The sequence below is a fragment of the Lissotriton helveticus genome, chromosome 2_1 (assembly GCF_964261635.1).
Source record: "Lissotriton helveticus chromosome 2_1, aLisHel1.1, whole genome shotgun sequence".
NCBI classification, from domain to species: domain Eukaryota; kingdom Metazoa; phylum Chordata; class Amphibia; order Caudata; family Salamandridae; genus Lissotriton; species Lissotriton helveticus.
This window is the reverse complement of record NC_136059.1, coordinates 1,740,416,782-1,740,434,499: the sequence shown is the minus strand read 5'-3', so window position 1 is coordinate 1,740,434,499 and position 17,718 is coordinate 1,740,416,782. Positions and strand designations below refer to the sequence as shown.

Below are 17,718 nucleotides of genomic sequence, written 5' to 3'. Positions count from 1 at the left end.
GTGGGACATCAAGTATGCAGAAGGTGTGATTGTAGGGGTGGTCCTAAGTCCAGTCTCTCCTCTCTTGTCATTTTTCAGGGTGGGAATCTTACTGTAATAGTGTAAATGTACATTCAGGCATGACCTGGTAAGTCATGCCTGAAAACATACTTACCTATATACTTCAACTCAAAATAATTCCAACACATGAGGTCTAAAATCCTGATATATATTCTAACATACAGGTTGCTTCACACCCTATTCTGATGAAGACCCATACTGATGTTTTGTAATAACCATGATTTTCAAGGGTTGAAACATTGACGATTAATTTAGATTGCCTGTACTGTATCCAAAGTCCAGTGGACAGCAGAGAAGATATAACCTTCTGCTCTGCGAAGCAGACAATTATCAACCAGATTACCTCGGCAGGCTGATTTTAATAATCTGTTGTATTTTTTCTGTGTAGTCAAATTTGTTTATTCTTTGTAAATACTCTGTCACTTTTTGTCACTTGATGCACTGCACATGCACCTTCACTTTGCACCTATGAAGCAGACTCCATGAATATTTTATGGTATTCTAATCTAAAATTGTTTGAATATACCAAAAAAATGGCAGACAGACTTGTGTGTTTTGTTATTTTATGTTCTACTTTGAAAGAGATTCATACTTTATATATGCAGTTAATAAGCACCTGACGTTACATAATTTTCTTCACTCCAACAGAACCAACTGTGTTTATGTACTAAACGATATGCAATTATGCTAAGGTGCCTCCAGTTTCTTTGTGGCCTAAGAGGGGGGGGGAGTAAATACAAAACAGAGCAACCTCTTATCCGGCCTATCTGATTTGAAAAATGGCAATAACACTAGTTACAATATTCACTGTACAGCATAAATACAAAGGAGGGAACTGGCTTTCATTTACATTGTATTTATTTATCAAAAACAAGTTTTTTGTATATTTAGTTTTTTTTATATATATTTTTACACTTTCTTTATAAAAATATTTTTACAAAACACATTACAAAATTGTTTCATAAAGGAGAAGAACATTTCTTCACTTTTCGGAACATAAATTTGTATGTAAATAACCCCCAAAGCAAAAATATATTTTTTTTGTTAACATTCTGTAATTCATCCATTCTCAGCTTTCAAACTTCTCATACATACCAACTATCATACTACACAAACAAGTTCACAAAGAAACCACATCTTGAGTGAGAATCCTTCTGCAATATTTCAATTTGCCTTATATCAGTGCATTCCAAAACACAAGGTTTTGAATAATCGTTTTCTTGTCGTAATTTTTAGGTGGATTTCACAGATGTGTGTTGCTGGCCTACGCACATTTCGGTAAAACAGGTTGTTATCACCTTCTTCAGGGCCAATAGAAGACACGTTCTATCTTTAAAATTGTCTGGGGGTTCTATGTGTCTGAACAGTAGGCTGAAGACGTGTTATGGTTTTCCAGAGTGTGGAGATATCCACATTGAGATTTAGAGCAGTAGACCATTGGAAAGAAAATTAGATCTTCTACGCAATTTTCGAGATCTAATATAAAAGATGTTTCAACCAGCAAAGGTTGTCCCGATATTGAAGGATGTTGTAGCTTTCAACTGCAACCTAAACGTGAAAGCAAGATTAAGTATCATTTAAAGGTGCTTTGAGAATATTCATTTACGCCTATTTAGAGGCGTCTGTAATTATAAGTCCAGGAAGAGCCATTCTGAGTCTGCGGCTTCCTATAACGTCTGTTGTCGTCCGTAACAGCACTGCCAGCCAGCTGTCGTCCGTAACAGCACAGCAAGCTGGCAGTGCTGTTACGGACGACAACAGACGTTATGGGAAGCGCAGACTCGGATTGGCTCTTCCTGGACTTATAATTACAGACGCCTCTAAATAGGTGTAAATGAATATTCTCAAAGTAATATCAAATAGTAGTGACTCACAAATAAATTAAATGTACCAAGCATGTGATGGGCACTTTTTTTGGGTCAACATTATTTATATTAAACATAAGCATTGTGCAGGGCGGCATTACAATAAATGGAAGTACACTCTACACATTCCCCATAAAAGCTACTGAGGTTACAGATTCTTCACATGTGGGAGCCTTTATCGCTAACCGGATACTAGTTACATGCCTACCCTACTGATCAAATGCATTGCACAACTTAGATCATATGTCCTTATAACCCCCACCTAACTATTCCCCCCTACCCCCTTAACCCAACCCAAAAACAAAATCAATGGTGGTGGTTACTAACTAGTATGCGTACTGACCTCGCAGCATGTTGTGTGGCTCTGAGGGCATGTTATTGGACCCTGGAGGGTGATTCAGTAGTCTATATGGGGGACACCACAAGCATTCTGGGATCTTCAGAGTTGGGTTCTGTTAAGTCTAAAACTTGAATAGGTGCATAGACCATAGTGCTAGTCTTTCCATGGTGAGTACTTTCTAAATGCGCGAGTGCCATTGGGACAGCACCGGGACAATCCCACCAGATGTGACGGAAGTCCCGAGCAGACCACACCCCCTCCAACACTGATCGGAGGACTCTGGGAATATCCTTTTGAGTTCAGTGAGATACATGTACCAATCAAAGAGAGTTTTACAATGGGCTTCTCTCAGATCTAGGGAGTGATTTCTCTTGGTGATGTCTGACCACAAGTGTTTCCACTCCTTTTCAGAGATTTCCCTCCCTATCATATGGTCCCAGAAACTCATATAACAGGGCGTCGTGAGTGTAATGTGGAGAGCAGGAAACCATATAGGAAGGAGATCACCCGCTTCTTAGAGCCCACCCATCGTACAAAATGTTCTATCGGTGTTCGTTCCCATGTTGCTGCTTCCCTGACCTTTGGATGCCCAGTATTTAAGTTGAATGTAGTGGAAATGTTCGCTAGGAGGTACATGGAAATCCCTTTGGCAACTCTCAAAAGTGAGTATATTATGGTTATGGAATAGGTCTGAGAGCATCAGGCATCCTCCCTCCCTCCATGCGTCAAACGGCCCCTCGCGCAGTGCAGGTGGGAACTCCGGGTTGAAGTGAATCGGAGTGTAGGGTGATGGAAATGAAGTCCACCCCATCCCTCTGGATACCTCGTCCCAAACCTTGAGAGTGGTTTGGGTAGGTGTGCTTATGAAGGCGTTTGTGGGCCTGCCTTTCTTAGGCTTCCAAATCACATCCCATATTGTTCTACCCACTATCGCCCTGTCCATGTGCAACCAGTGTTTGTCTGATTCCCTCTTGGACCATTCTGCAATGACCCTTAGTTGGGCAGCTTTGTAATCTAGACCAAAATCTGGAAGAGCCTCCCATCCCTCATTCTTTGTGCATCTTAGGGTGTGAAAGGGGAGTTGGGCCCTGCCGTTCGGCCAGATATATCGGGTGATTAGTGAGCGTAGCCTGGGATGGAGATCCCTTTCTACATCAGTTGGAAGAGCTTGAAACAAATATAAAAGTTTGGGTAGCACTGTCATTTTTATTGCATGGATGCGCCCTAGCCAGGTAATGAATAGAGGTTTCCAGCGTTTGAAATCCTGTTGGAGTTGAAGCAGAAGTGGCAAGTAATTGGCCTTGTAAAGGCCCTCTAATCGCGGCGTGAGTTGGATGCCCAGGTACTGAAGAGTGTGTTTTGCCCACTGAAAGGGGGTTTGCCCACGAAGAAGGTTGGCATCTCTCTCTGCTACCATGGGGTTTAAAATGGACAACTTGGCCAGATTGACCATAAAACCTGCCTCTGCTTCAAACTCACATAATTCCGTCTGAAGGGCCTGCAGTGAGGGGCAGGAGCCGGTGATCCTCATCAGGATGTCATCCGTGAATAATGATAATTTATGTTCCTCTCCCCCGAAGATGATACCCTAAATCCCTGGAGTCACCCTGATCTGTATCGCCAGCAGTTCTATGCTTTAGGCGAACAAGGCGAGAGCGGGTACCCCTGCCTCATCCCTCTGTCTAACGGGAATGGAAGTGCGCTGATCCCATTAACCTGCACTCTAGCGTGTGTTTGCGCATAGTTGGCCTTGATCATGTCAATAAACACCCTCCTGAAAAGTGTTCAAGCCTGAGAAAAAGAAACGCCCAATCCACCCTGTCAAAGGCCTTTTCGGTGTCCAAGCCCATGAGAATTGCCGGTATCTTGTGTTTAGTCAATTTTTCTATCAGATGTAGTGTCCTGTGGATATTGTCTTGTGTCTGTCTCCCCTTTATAAAACCCAATTGATCAGGGTGAACTAGGTCTGGCATCAAATCCCCTATTCTGGCTGCTAAGATTGGGGAATATAATTTGGAATCCAGATTTAAGAGTGCAATTGGTCTATAATAGACCCAGTTTTGTGGATTTTTTCCCGGTTATGGGATTACAGCTATCACAGCTTCCACCATTGATTTTGTCACCAGGTGCCCTCCACCATAGCATTAAATGGGTAGGTGAGATGCGGGATGTTTTCTGAAGCATATGTTTTATAGAAGTGGGCCATCAGGCCATCAGGCCCTGGGGACTTGTTGGGTTTAAGTGTCACGATCGCTTTTCCCACCTCCTCATCAGTGATGGGTGCATTGAGTTTGTCATTCCAGTCCTGGGGAACCCGGGGCAGCTCCAGTGATTGTAGGTACTGGTGTTGTGCGGCTATGTCGGTGGGCTCGCGTGTATAAAGCTCTTTGTAGTACGCCCCAAATAAGTTGGCCTTGTCTGTATATATTATATTGCCCTCCCTATAGTGTATGCTTCCAATGTGTTCGTTCTCACTTTTTTCCCACAGCTGTCTGGCTAGGTGAGTTCCCACTTTATTCCCCGGGGCATATGTGATTTGACGGAGCTGCAACAGGATATATTCTGCCCTATTGGAGTAGATGGCCTTAATTTTCTCATGTATGGCACTTAATTTACGTTGCAGTACCCTGGTGGGAGTCTTTTTGTGTTCCTTTTCAATTATCTCCAATTCTGCCTCCAGGACTTCCCTCTCCTTAGCCCTCTGTTTATTCAGTGTGGAATTGAGCTCAAGCCATTTACCCCGCAATACCGCTTTAAATGTGTTCCAATTATTCAGGGGAGGTATCTTGTGTATTTTGTGGTTGATTTAGTTGAAAGAACTCTTTGATGTCCACCCACAATTTGTCTCGTAACACTCTATCTCTCGTCAAGGATACAGGGAAATACCATCTGGGTGTATTTGATGGAGACCTACCTCAGGTTAAGCATATTGTGACAAGGCTGTGATCTGAGATAGTAATCAGAAGGACTTTCACCACCTGAAGGGACCCCAATAGGCTTATAAAAATATAATCGAGCCATGAATATGTTTGGTGTGCGTGAAAGAAGAAAGTATAATCTTTAGTATTAGGGTAGAGAAGTCGCCACGCATCCTTAAGCCCTAAAGTATGTAAAGTATCCTTAATCCTTTTGGGGAAGCTGCCAGTGGAGGTTTCTGTGGGGGTGAGTGCTATCTATTTCTGCATGCCTTGTTAGATTAAAATCCCCCTTAAGGACTGTCGGGCCTGCGGCAAAGCCACCCAACATATTGAGCAGAGAGGTCAGGAACGCTGGCTGTCCTGCTTTGGGTGCATATGTCGAAATGAATATGCAGAGTCTAACTCTCAGTTTCCCCTTCACCATAAATATAATGCCCTCCCTGCCTGATTTTATGGCTTCTGGTTCGAATTTTGTGGCGTTATGGAACAATAGTGCCATTCCCTTCTTTTTTGTTCCCGCCGATGGCCTATAGATTAGGGAGTAGATTTGATGGCGAAGCCAAAACTCCTCTGAGCGCTATAAGTGGGTTTCTTGGAGAGCCACTGCATCAAAATGGTGATCAATCAGATATTTCCATATTTTGTGTCTCTTGAGAGGCGAGTTCAGACCTTTCACATTCCATGAAGCAATGGAAATCAACGTAGCTCTGGACCCGACCTCCCCCCTGCGTTTGGAACCCATAGTGTTAGCTCCTTATCTCCTCCCCTGTCACCTATCATGGGGCTCTCAAATGGACCCTTGATACTGTGGCAACCTCTTAGGTCCAGTGACGCTGCTAGTCTATTACCCCTATCTGGTCACCACCAACCCCCGATTAACCCCCCTAAACATTCAAAACAACTGGTTAGGATTAACTTGCACTGGGTAGCCCAAAAGCCCCTAGCTGAAACATAATTGAAGGTTGGTATTGTCTTGTCGGGCGCCTTGCTCAGTACCCGCAGCCTCGGCTTTCTCTCGTACAGTTTACAGGTAGCCAAACAATGTCCTGTTTCACCTGGAGAAGAATGTGTGTAAAAGCGAAAACATGCTGTCACCGGGACTCTTCCTCGCTCTCCTAGCTATTAATCGCCTCCCTGCTTCCTGATCGTCTGAAGAATATTCACTCTGCGAAGCCTCCACAAACCCTCTCCAGTTGTAAACAGCTTACTATGATTTGGAATGTCTGCCTTGGTACTCGTGCGCCATTGGGAGGGCTTATTACTCTCTTGTTCTTTCCCTCTCGAGGTTCCCTGGCTGCTGTCGTCCTCTGTGAGAGGGAGCCCCCAACTTCTCAAGCCCTCTTCTAGTTCTGTGATGTGGCGCATTCCATGTCCATCTGTACTTGATGTTATCTGTTCTCAGTTTTGTGGTTGTAGGCCTAAAGTGTTGTCTCCGCAGTAGTGTAGGACTTGATAAAACCAGCATGGAAAACCCTGGAAGGAGATATCATCTTTTTTCCTGGCTCCCTGCAGGATCGCCTCCTTCATTGTAAAGGAATGAAGCTTGACAAGAAAGTTGCGTGTGCGACGACGTTCTCCCGCTGGTTGGCTCCCTATGCTGTGAGCCCTTTCAATGTTGATTTTCATCTGGTGAGGCCCAAGGATTTCTACAAAGGGACCTTCAATACATGCCTTCAAGTCTGGTCCCTCCGTTCCCTCCTCTATGTCCCTGATTCTGAGGTTGTCCCTTCAAGACCCGTTTTCCAAGTCTTCAGTCTTCAGCAGGGCCATCTGCAATTGCGTTTGGAGGTCTTGCACCTTGTCATGGGTGGCCGCTGCGCGCTTGTCTAGTCACTGCGACTGATTCTCTACCTCCATCACTCCAGTACCAATGGAGTCCATGTCCTGTTGGATGGAGGTCATGCGTTTGGTTAGGTCTGCTTTGAGTTGGTCCATGGATGTCTATATATCCAACTTGATTTCGGAGCAGAGTTCAGTTTTGAATTCTCTATGGGAGACCATAAGGTCCTCTTTAGTGAGAGACATGTTGGCAAAATCTCCCCCTTGTTCCTGTGCTTGCCTCTTCTCAGTGGGGTGAAGAAACTGGAGACTCTACCTGTCACTTTCTTCGGTGGCATGGATGCAGACCGGCCGCCCCCTCTCTCCGTGAGTGAGAAGCCTCCACTAGTCGACGAAGGGCTCCACAGCAGATGTGACTTCTCCTCCGGCAGATGATAGAGTTTCGAGGGTGTACCTTCCCTCTGGGTTAAGACTGCAACGGTTGATCTCCTGCCATCCAAGAGTTAGGTGTAGCACGACTATTAGCCTTAAGGCTCTGCTCCACTGGTTAGGGACTATGCTATTGATGCTGTTTTATTGCCACCGATAGTTGTTTGCAAAAGGGTGCCCTCCGCACTCTGCCACTTTGAATCCCTGGTGAATGTCGGTAACAGGCGCCATATTGACGTTAGGCAGCCCGTGGCCTCTCGGTCCACTCCAATTCGCCACCGTTATGCCCAGGTACTTTGGGGTGCTACATTCTGGGACCCCTAACGTCTAGAGGGGTCGGCCAGCGTCACCACCAGCATCCCCTCTCACCCACTCCCATTGGGGCTGTAGTGGCGGGCACGGGCCTTGCTGGAGCAGTGCAGTCTCTTCGTGCTCGATTCGCTGCCCTGGTCACATGTACATCCTCTCAAGTACTCGCCCACCGTTGTCTCACTTCAGGATGCCACCAAACCTTAAGGCGGACTTACGGGCTGCTCCTCATTGTAGTTGCGGACTCACTGCCTCCCTGATCTATGCTGCCATTTCGAGGGCTACCACTGCTCCTTCTTGCCCCTTTGTCGGTCGCCTTCCTGCTGCTCCCGGTGTGCGGTGACATTCCTGCGCGGCCCACTAATGTCGTTGTTCTTCAGGTGCCGATTGGATACGTTTCCAGCTACCTTTCACGTCGAAAAGCGCATTCAGACAGCTACGTGGCTACGGAGCCGGTGTGGATCACGTCCACCCAGCCATCTTGCCTGGCCACGCCCCTGTAGGCCACTTTTGCCATGTTTTAAGTAGTGAGCACAAGCACTTTGTGCACATTACCACTGCTAACCAGTGCTAAAGTCCTAATGCCAACAAAAATGACTGCAGAAAACAGGAGGAGTAAAGGCAAAAATGTTTGGGGGATATCACGCAAAGGATGTCAGGTCTAACACTTGAACATCTACATGGGTTGCCATATCTACTTCCACTTTGTCAGTATTGTCACCAGGAGAAGAGTTGTGAAACAATATTTACAGTACTGTGCTGTTGATTTCAACTGCTGATACTTTATAGTTAGTAAATAAAAGTACAGCATGTGACTGACTGAAAAATCAGATAGTACTATGCACATCCATGTCCATACTAATATTATAAACCTTTGAGGCGGGTAATCTCAGTAACCACAGCACCAATCACAACACCCAATACAGCGTTGGAAAGGGCAGTTGCAGCAGAAGGACATAGGCTATGCAGACGGATAAAAAAATGTATACAAAAAATTGCAAAAAACTACTTCATCCAGAAGGCCGAGGGCCAAAATAACATCAAACAGGAAATGATGTAATAATGTGACTCACTATATTGAGACTGAGAGCCTGGAGCCAAATTGATCGTGAACAAGGTATATGCTATCCCGAAACGCGTATATTTGTGCCTGCCTTCTTGAGAAACTCCATGCTGTGAGGATTAAATAAAAAAGCACATAAGTGAAGACAAACGCGAGTTCGTCCCGTTTTTCTCCCAGCTGGGGGAATTGTTTGTGGATTTAAATGCGGCGTGGTTCTGCCGCGGGGATTTACGAACCGGCGAGAGAGCGCTGCAAATTCTGGCGAAAAGGAACCGAGGGGTATCAATCCTTTGAAACCTTTGAGGCGGGTAAACTCAAGAAGTACAGCACCAATCATAACACCCAATACAGCATTGGAAAGGGGAGTTACAGCAGATGGACATAGGCTATACAGGTGGCCACCATATACATTAGAAAAGTCAAAGAACCTTTAGGGGTAAAGTAGTCCCTTGTGGGCGTGGGCGTTGGCGTGGGCGTGTCGGGGGCTTGTTCGTGGGCGTGTCAAACTACACACATTTTACTTTGTGGCCGTAACGGTTGTCAGAGGGGTGTGGGCGTATCAAACTACACACTCAGAGGGCTGTGGGCGTGATTGGGGGCGTGGTCGTAGCCGTATCAAAGTACACACATTATACTTTGAGAGGGGCGTACCACAACAGTGCTCTCAGAGGGGCGTGCCACAAATTTTATAAGAAAAAAATGGACGCGTCATTCAGTAGCGCGTCTTTCCATTCACGAGTTATAATCACTTCTCACACGTCCGTATAGAAGAGACAAGGTGCGCCGCATTCACGCACATTGCCATTCAGGCGGCGTTAATAACATATGTTGCGAAGCAACCTTTGTGGGCATAAGCGTTACCGATCTCAACCGGGGATAAACTCAGGCGTCTCAGAATGCACACGCCCACACATCTCAGAATGCACACGCCCACACACAACAATGCTGAACAGCACGCACACCTCACGACGTGCACGAACGCTAATCTCACTGTGATGAGATTAGTGTTCGTGCACATCGTGAGGTGTGCGTGCCCTTCAGCATTGTTGTGTGTGGGCGTGTGCATTCTAAGACGCCTGCTGCATTGGAAAGCGGTGGGGTAGCGTTCAGTAAAGTTTGCCGTCCTTCAGGTAAATCTTTTTTATACCCGGACAACGTCGGGACGGGCAGCTAGTACATAATAACGCATAACTGCTAAGGCAGTATTGATACATATCACCAGTCCTCACAAGCGTACATGCCTGACAAGCCTTCTATATTTTGATGTCCTTGATAGTCAACCTCACCAATTTACTGAACCCCAATAATTTTGCCCCCAAATTTTTACCTCAGGCGATCTGGCTTCTTTCTCATTGATATAGCGGTAAGAGACACCACTCTCCCTGACATTAATCCAACTGAATTAGATTAAAATCCAAATAGAAACTGGGACCACTCAATGACTGTGTTTTAGATTTTAAATAATTTTTTTAAGGTTTATTACAGAATTCTTAATATAAGTGATACATAATTGTGCATAGATAACCATGAATGCTCGGATAAAGAATACAAAATCAAAAAAAGCAAGAATCCCTATTTAAGCGGTTAAATATCTTCAGATTCCAAGTGTCAAACCTGTAATGAGTACTGGCAGCATTCTAAAGGAGAAGAAGAAAGTCCCAAATAAATCAGAATCCTGGCTGGACAATGAGAAGTGTTCCCTGAACCTCCTAAACTAGCTGAGCTCATCATGATCATTGGAACGCTCGCACGCTGGGCTAATTCCCCTGCTGTGCGAACGTTCTACACAAACGGGTGTGGTCATGACGAGCTCAGCTCGTCATGAGCACACGAGCACTGTGGCCCATGACGAGCTGAGCTCGGCATGAGAACCGGGGTGCTGTGCGCGCCCCCAGCACAGCGGGGGAATGAGCCCCGCATGCAAGCGGTTAAAACCCGTTCTTGAATAGTAGTGAGATCGATGTCCATTGGGGAACTGCCACCTGTCCTCTGATAATGTTCTTTTTCCTCCAGATTTTTTTTTATGCTACGAAGCAGATCACACCATCTTTATCTACAGCCCTTTGCATCTCATTTCACTGTTCCAACCAAATTTACTTTGTTCAGCACTTAATCCTGCATAGCTTTATTTACCAATAGGGTTGTGTGATTGCATTTGGATCCAAAGAGGTTGGGTTTAATGACTCCATGGCTTCCACCAAACCTCAAGTTTTCTGCTGTAAAATGTAGTCTTGTGTTTTTATAACCACCGTGGCTCTAGACTATGACAAAAGAAAGCACTTGTCATGAAAAAGGCCCACATGATTCGCATAGACAAAAAGCATTACAGTCTAACCATTGCTATGCTCAGATGACTGTGTCCAGACCCTGTTTACAAATGATAATTGTATGCAATCATCCTGACACATCCCATTATTTGTATAAAGTGAGGAATGTTTTTGCAAAACATTAGTTTTACTAGAATGTATGTTGATGTCGAATCAAGTTGTAGAGACAGACAATTGTTTAGAGAATTGATTTTCACAAGACATTGAGGGGCAGATTTACAACAACTGGCACATCCCTGCATATTAGCAGGGATGCGCCAGTTAAGATGCGACACACAAAAATACTCTTGCACCACCACGGACAACCTCAACTCGGTCGAGCTCACCACTCTGTACAACAAAACAATGACAACTGCCCTTGACCAACTAGCCCCCCTAAAACTCAAAAGGGTTAGAGACATTCCCTCCCGAGCCTGGTTCAATAACCACCTCAACTCCGAACGAAGAAAAGTAAGAGCCGCTGAGAGACTCTGGAGAGGGAACCCATCCACAATCAACCTCTCCCAACTCAGAAATGAATGCAACAACTACAAAAAACACATAATCAAGGAGAAAGCCACCTTCTTCCGGAACAACTAGACAAAGCCAAAAAACGCTCCAAAGAACTTTTCAATATCATCCAGAGACAGACCTCCAAGCCCACCAAGACTAACCCCCCTGCTTCCAAACTGCAGTGTAACAATCTGGCTAAATTCTTTGATGACAAAATCTCCAAAATTGAGCTCTCCCTAGACAAACACCCCCAATCCCAACACAGTAAATCCACACCCCTTATGAAACCTCTCCCATCCCCAACCCACAACACGCTCACTGAAGCCGAGACCACTCCTCCATCGACCACCAAACTCGCCCCCTCCCTTGCCCCCATCCCCCCCAAGCAATGGAAAAACGTCATCCCTCTCTCCGAAGAGGACATTTCCAATGTGATTGCTAACTCCAAACCCTCCAACCATTTCGCAGACCCATTACCCGCCTCCCTAGCCAAGAACCTCAACCTCACCCTAACCCCTCTGTGGACAAAGATTATCAACAGCTCTCTAAACAACGGACTGATGCCCGACTGCCTCAAATTAGGCCAAGTCACCCCCCTCCTAAAAAAAACTGATGCAGACCCGAATGACCTCAAACATTTTAGGCCCATCACCAACCTCCCTTTTTCTAGCCAAAATCCTAGGGAAATCGGTTCTCTCCCAATTGAACCACCACCTGGAAGCTAATAACCTACTCGATTCACACCAATCTGGGTTCAGAAAAAGATGCAGCACAGAAACAGCTATACTGAGCATTACAGACGACATTCATAACTCCCTTGACTCCAACAAATGCTGCCTACTTGTCCTCCTCGACCTATCTGCCGCCTTTGACACGGTTGACCACAACCTACTCTTAGACGCCCTTCAAAAACACATAGGAGCTGATGGCAATGTCCTAAAATGGTTCTCCTCATTTCTACATAACCGCTCTCAACTCATAAAAATCAAAAACTCAATGTCCGACACCTCTCCCTCATCTAGTGGTGTTCCTCAAGGCTCAGTCCTCTCCCCCACACTCTTCAACATTTACATGAAACCACTCACCGCCATTCTAAAACAAGCAAACATCGACTATCATCTCTATGCTGACGACACCCAGTTGTACCTCGAAGCCTCTTCCATCAATGACATCCTCCGCCTAAACTCCACTCTCTCTAAAATAGAACATTGGCTAACCCTCAACCACCTCAAACTCAACCAAGAAAAAACCGAAATCCTTGTCTTCTCAAATCAGGAGCAACCCCCTCAGATCCAAGAATGGCTAAACCACCTTACCGCTCTAAACTGCAAATTCACTCCAGCAAACTCAGTCAAATCACTAGGGATCTCTCTAGACTCAAGCCTCAACATGAGTTCCCACATCAAATCCACGGCTAAAGGCGCCCTCTACAACCTAAAACTCCTCAACAAAATCAAACCCTTCATACCCCCCAAGGACCTAAAAACTGCAACACAATCTCTAGTTCTTTCCAGACTTGACTATGGCAATGCCACTCTAACCGGGTCAGCTAGAACACATACCGCCCCCTTGAGAGCCACCCTAAACGCTGCAGCAAGAATGGTCTCAGGGACCAGGATATTTTACCACATCACCCCTACTCTACAGGCCCTAAAATGGTTACCCATCGAAGCACGCTGCGCCTACAAAACGGCCTGCCTCACACATAAAGCCTTGCACACAGGCAAACCGGATTACCTCGCAGCCAAACTCACAAAAGCTGGACAAACAAGAAACCTCAGAAGTTCCAACTCACTCCTCTTAATCCCCCCAAAAAGACATAAACAAAAAGCCCTCTCCTGTTCTTTCTCTTGGAATGCCCCAAAAATCTGGAACTCTCTCCCCACTCACATCCGGACGAATTCCTCTTTCACGAACTTCAAGAGGCAACTAAAAGAATTTCTCCTCAACCGCCACCTCTATGCATCCGGACAATGACTTCGTTACTCTTGGTTACCCAATATCCTTGTTGATTCCAACTGTACTTTATTGCTTATGTTTTCACTGTTATGTTTGCTGTAAAGCGCTCTGATACCCCCGGGACTTGCAAGCGCTATATAAAACTCCCTCAAAAAATTTAAAAAATAGACAGATGCATTTTGCATCTTGTGTCGTAAGGGTAGCGCATTGCTGGAGTCGTGTCTCAAGCACGGCGCAACTCCAGCAATGCTCAGGGTGGCCTATACTCATTGTGCTGCGTCGCTCCTTATGCCTACTTCAGGCAGGCGTAAGGTTTTAATGCAGTGGCGCCGTAAAAATGACTTCGTGAAATCTTGTAGATTTCACTGCGTCACTTTTACGAGGCTTCCTTGCAACGGAACGCCCACCCTGCATACGTTATACATGACGCAGGTATAATGTAGCTCAGGGCCATACAATGCGACATATTTACAACGTGTCGCATCTAGGGAAATGCGTCTCATTGTAAATATGTTGCATGGTGGCGCATTGTTTATGATGCCGCTGCGTCACAGAAGTGACGCAACGGTTTCGTAAAGATGTTTCAAGGGGCTTGTAAATATGCCCCTGAATCTAATCATGCTTACTGCTGAAACTGATATAAGCGTTTAGGAGAAACTGGAAAAATTGGGAAGATTAACTGTTCCTCTTGGCTTGCATTGCAGTGGTGTAATAGGTACAAGTCTATGCAATGACAAAACTTAAATCAGGGCCATAAATGGGACCATAAGCTACATGAAAATAAATAATTGGCCTCTCTTCATATATAGCCAGAGGAGCAAGTTTTGCATGTGAATGTGCATTTAACCATTGTGATGCTTGATATGGATTGCATTATATAGCTTAAAACTTAAGTGCACACGCCATTCGGGTTCCTTTCTCTCTTATGTGCCCTTGAGGCAATCCACTTGACTCTAACCCAAAATATTTTACTCAGCATTCCAATCAGTTCTTCAAGCGGTACTACAAGAGTGTGAGCTACAACATGGACAAAGTGTAATGTCAACCTCCATTATGATCCTAACTAGTTCACGTCTGCTCCCTCATCACAAATGAAGTGAATAATAGTCTTTCATATTGTCTGCAATAGATCTAAGCAACCTTCTTCAGTTTATGATAACTGTAATGTTCAAGGATCAATTATATAAACCTGGGCCCTGCAAGTGGGAATCATTATATAGAAATAAAACCTGTCTTATTGAGAACGAAACACATATTGATGTAAGAGACTAATTTACAAGATAACTCGAGACACAGCTCAGGTTTTGCAACATATTACCGATCGTCATCAGCATTGGCTGAGAACTTGAAGACCTTTGATGCGCTGCCCACTCCTCCAAATTGGGGATCGAGAACAGTTGTCTCAGTAAGATAATACCAGTTTCTGAAGTGCAAGCTTTTTGATGTTCTATACAACACTTCAGCATATTTATAGAACATTTTCTCAGTCTTCAGCTTCCTAAGGTGTGTTTGAGGAAATCATTTTCCACATAGTCAAAGGCTTTCTTAGTGTCCTCTGTTTAGTGTTCTCCAAGGAAAACCTTTCCATTAAGAAACCACCTTAACAAATATAATCCTGGCCATAATTCAAAATGAAAAGATCCACCCATGAGGAATTAAGATGGAAGACAATGGTCATATGTGTTTCCTACATTGTTTGGAAGCACACTGTGTTTCTTAAATACCCCTCACACACCAAAAGGGCCCTTGGTGTCATGCTTCATCATAGGGGCTTTCGCGTCCTTCTACGGAACGTGGCGTGCTTGACACAGACAGGAGGTCTTGTACTTTAACACAACATACCTCCGCCTCACACTTTTTAATAATACCGGCACCAAGAAACATTAAATTCTGCTACCCCACAGGAGCTAGGTATTTTTTAACATTCACTAATCAGTCACTCCTGACTCTACCACTCACTCACTCTCTCTCACGCCGCACATAGTGGGAGATAACATCAGTGTTCCTGCGTCTTCGCTGGTAGTAGCACGCCCCGTTCCGCAGAGGGACGCGAAGACCCCTATGATGAAGCATGACACCAAGGGCCATTTTGGTGTGTGAGGGGTATTTAAGAAAAACAATGTGCTTCCAAACAATGTAGGAAACACATATGACCATTGTCTTCCATCGCAATCCCTCATGGGTGGATCTTTTTGTTTATAAATATTTGTATGGGGAGGTCGAATCCACCCTAGGTGTTTGTTTAAGACACCAACTCTCCACTCCCTCCTTTGGTATTTATCATAACTCAAAAATGATCAAACTCTTGAGAAGGAGCAATCCAATTTTTTTCATTAGTAGTCTATCAAATATATTGGCCTGGAATGATCTGACAACTGTGCTATTTCCGAATTTCATAATGACTATCGTATCTAAAAATGAGACAGAAGGTAAAGATCCACCTATTTGCCAGAAAAAAAAGTTAAAATGTGCTTGCGGTTGATAAAAGGAATGTATAAAAAGTGAGCATTATAACTACGAATGATGTGATCCTTTACAAAAGAATGATGATGTTTTTGCACAATCAGTTTGATGTAGGGTTATTGGATGGATAAACATTTCAATATGTTTTTACTCTTTATTCTGCAGGTTGTTCGACACCCGATACAGTATACGGGAAAATGGGCAACTGTTGACTATTCTAAGTGTGGAGGAAACCGACGATGGAGAGTACTGCTGCACAGCTAAGAATGGAGTAGGAGATCCTTCAAAAAGCTGTGGGGCGTTGCAAGTAAAAATGAGTAAGGATTTATTCCCAAAACATGAAGTAAAATTAAGTATATGCATGATGTTAGCTAATTTATCTAGATCCAATTTCATGCTCTGCAAGGGGAATTTATAGTAACATTGCATTCAGGTAATTTACGGCAAACTGTTATGTCCTTTACTGCCAGTATGGGTGTTTTTTGTATTTTTTAAAAAGAAAATTAGATCTCAAGTGCACTTCATTTTTACAACGAGTGTAAATGCAATTTTCCTAATTTATATGGAACTCAAGTAGGTTTCATCGACGTTATTTAGGGTTCCCTGGGATTAACAGTGGTAATAGCCATGCTTCACGAAAAGCACAGATATGGACCTGGAGGAAGCGAGCTTCCTGGGTAGAATGCATCAGGATGCAAGTGTCAAGGCTTGAATCATGTTCCACACTGCGGGCCCGATACACAGAATTAATTTAAGACAAAATACTAAACTTACTACTTTTGGTATTCACAGAATGCACTTACTACTTTTGGTATTCACAGAATGGATTTACGACTACTAACTTTACGTCCGCACTCGGCCAGAGCTTCCGGCCCGGAGGCGGAGCTTTCGGCCCGGAGGCAGAGCTTCCGGCCTGGAGGCAGAGCTTCTGGCTTGGAGGCAGAGCTTCCGGCCCAGAGGTGGGGATTCCTGCCGGTGGTGGAGATTTAGCCATGGCCGAAATCTCCACCTCTGGGCCGGAAGCTCTGCCTCCAAGCTGAAAGCTCTGCCTCTGGGCCAGAAGCCCCGCCTCCAGGCTAGAAGCTCCGCCTCCAGGTCGGAAGCTCCGCCTCTGGACCGGAATCTCCGGCCCGAGTCCAGACATAAAGTTAGTAGTCGTAAATCCATTCTGTGAATACCAAAAGTAGTAAGTGCATTCTGTGAATACCAAAAGTGGTAAGTTTAGGATTTTGTCTTAAGTTAATTCTGTGAATCTGGCCCTGCATATTAAACTCTGCTCAGCTTGCAAGGGTGGAAAAATGTCATTTGGTCCCACTGAGGAGATGAATGACTTTGAGCAGCAGCACAAAGGGTACCATGCATATATGATGTTTAGAAACACTTGTAAATTCAGGTAGATAGATAAAGACTCAGTATATTGCTTTGCTTCTGATGAGTGAGCCCTTGGCTTATGGGTGGAGAATAATCACATGCATTATGCAACCCTAAATGAGCACTAGAGCTGTCCTCTAGGCTTTGATGCACAAGGCCAAACATTATGTGATGAGTATCATGGCCAGTCTGATCAGGCAATGATACTCTTTACATAAGCATCAGTTTGCGTCTTTCTGCGACCCAGCGGAGTACATTGCCAAAATCTGCAGTGCTAACGGGTCAAGATATGAGTACTTTTGTGCACTATACACCTGCAAGCAAACTGATGCTTCACGGTACA

The 17,718-nt window shown here is 44.7% G+C and overlaps 1 protein-coding gene across 1 annotated transcript in view; it reads left to right on the top strand.

The window, feature by feature from the left end:
- MUSK (muscle associated receptor tyrosine kinase) overlaps nt 1-17,718 on the top strand; it is a 707,615-nt gene that overhangs the window by 205,749 nt on the left and 484,148 nt on the right. Inside the window, exon 3 of the mRNA XM_078676695.1 lies at nt 16,170-16,321. Coding sequence (XP_078532821.1) covers nt 16,170-16,321 — 152 coding nt within the window. The remainder of the gene's footprint in view (nt 1-16,169; nt 16,322-17,718) is intronic.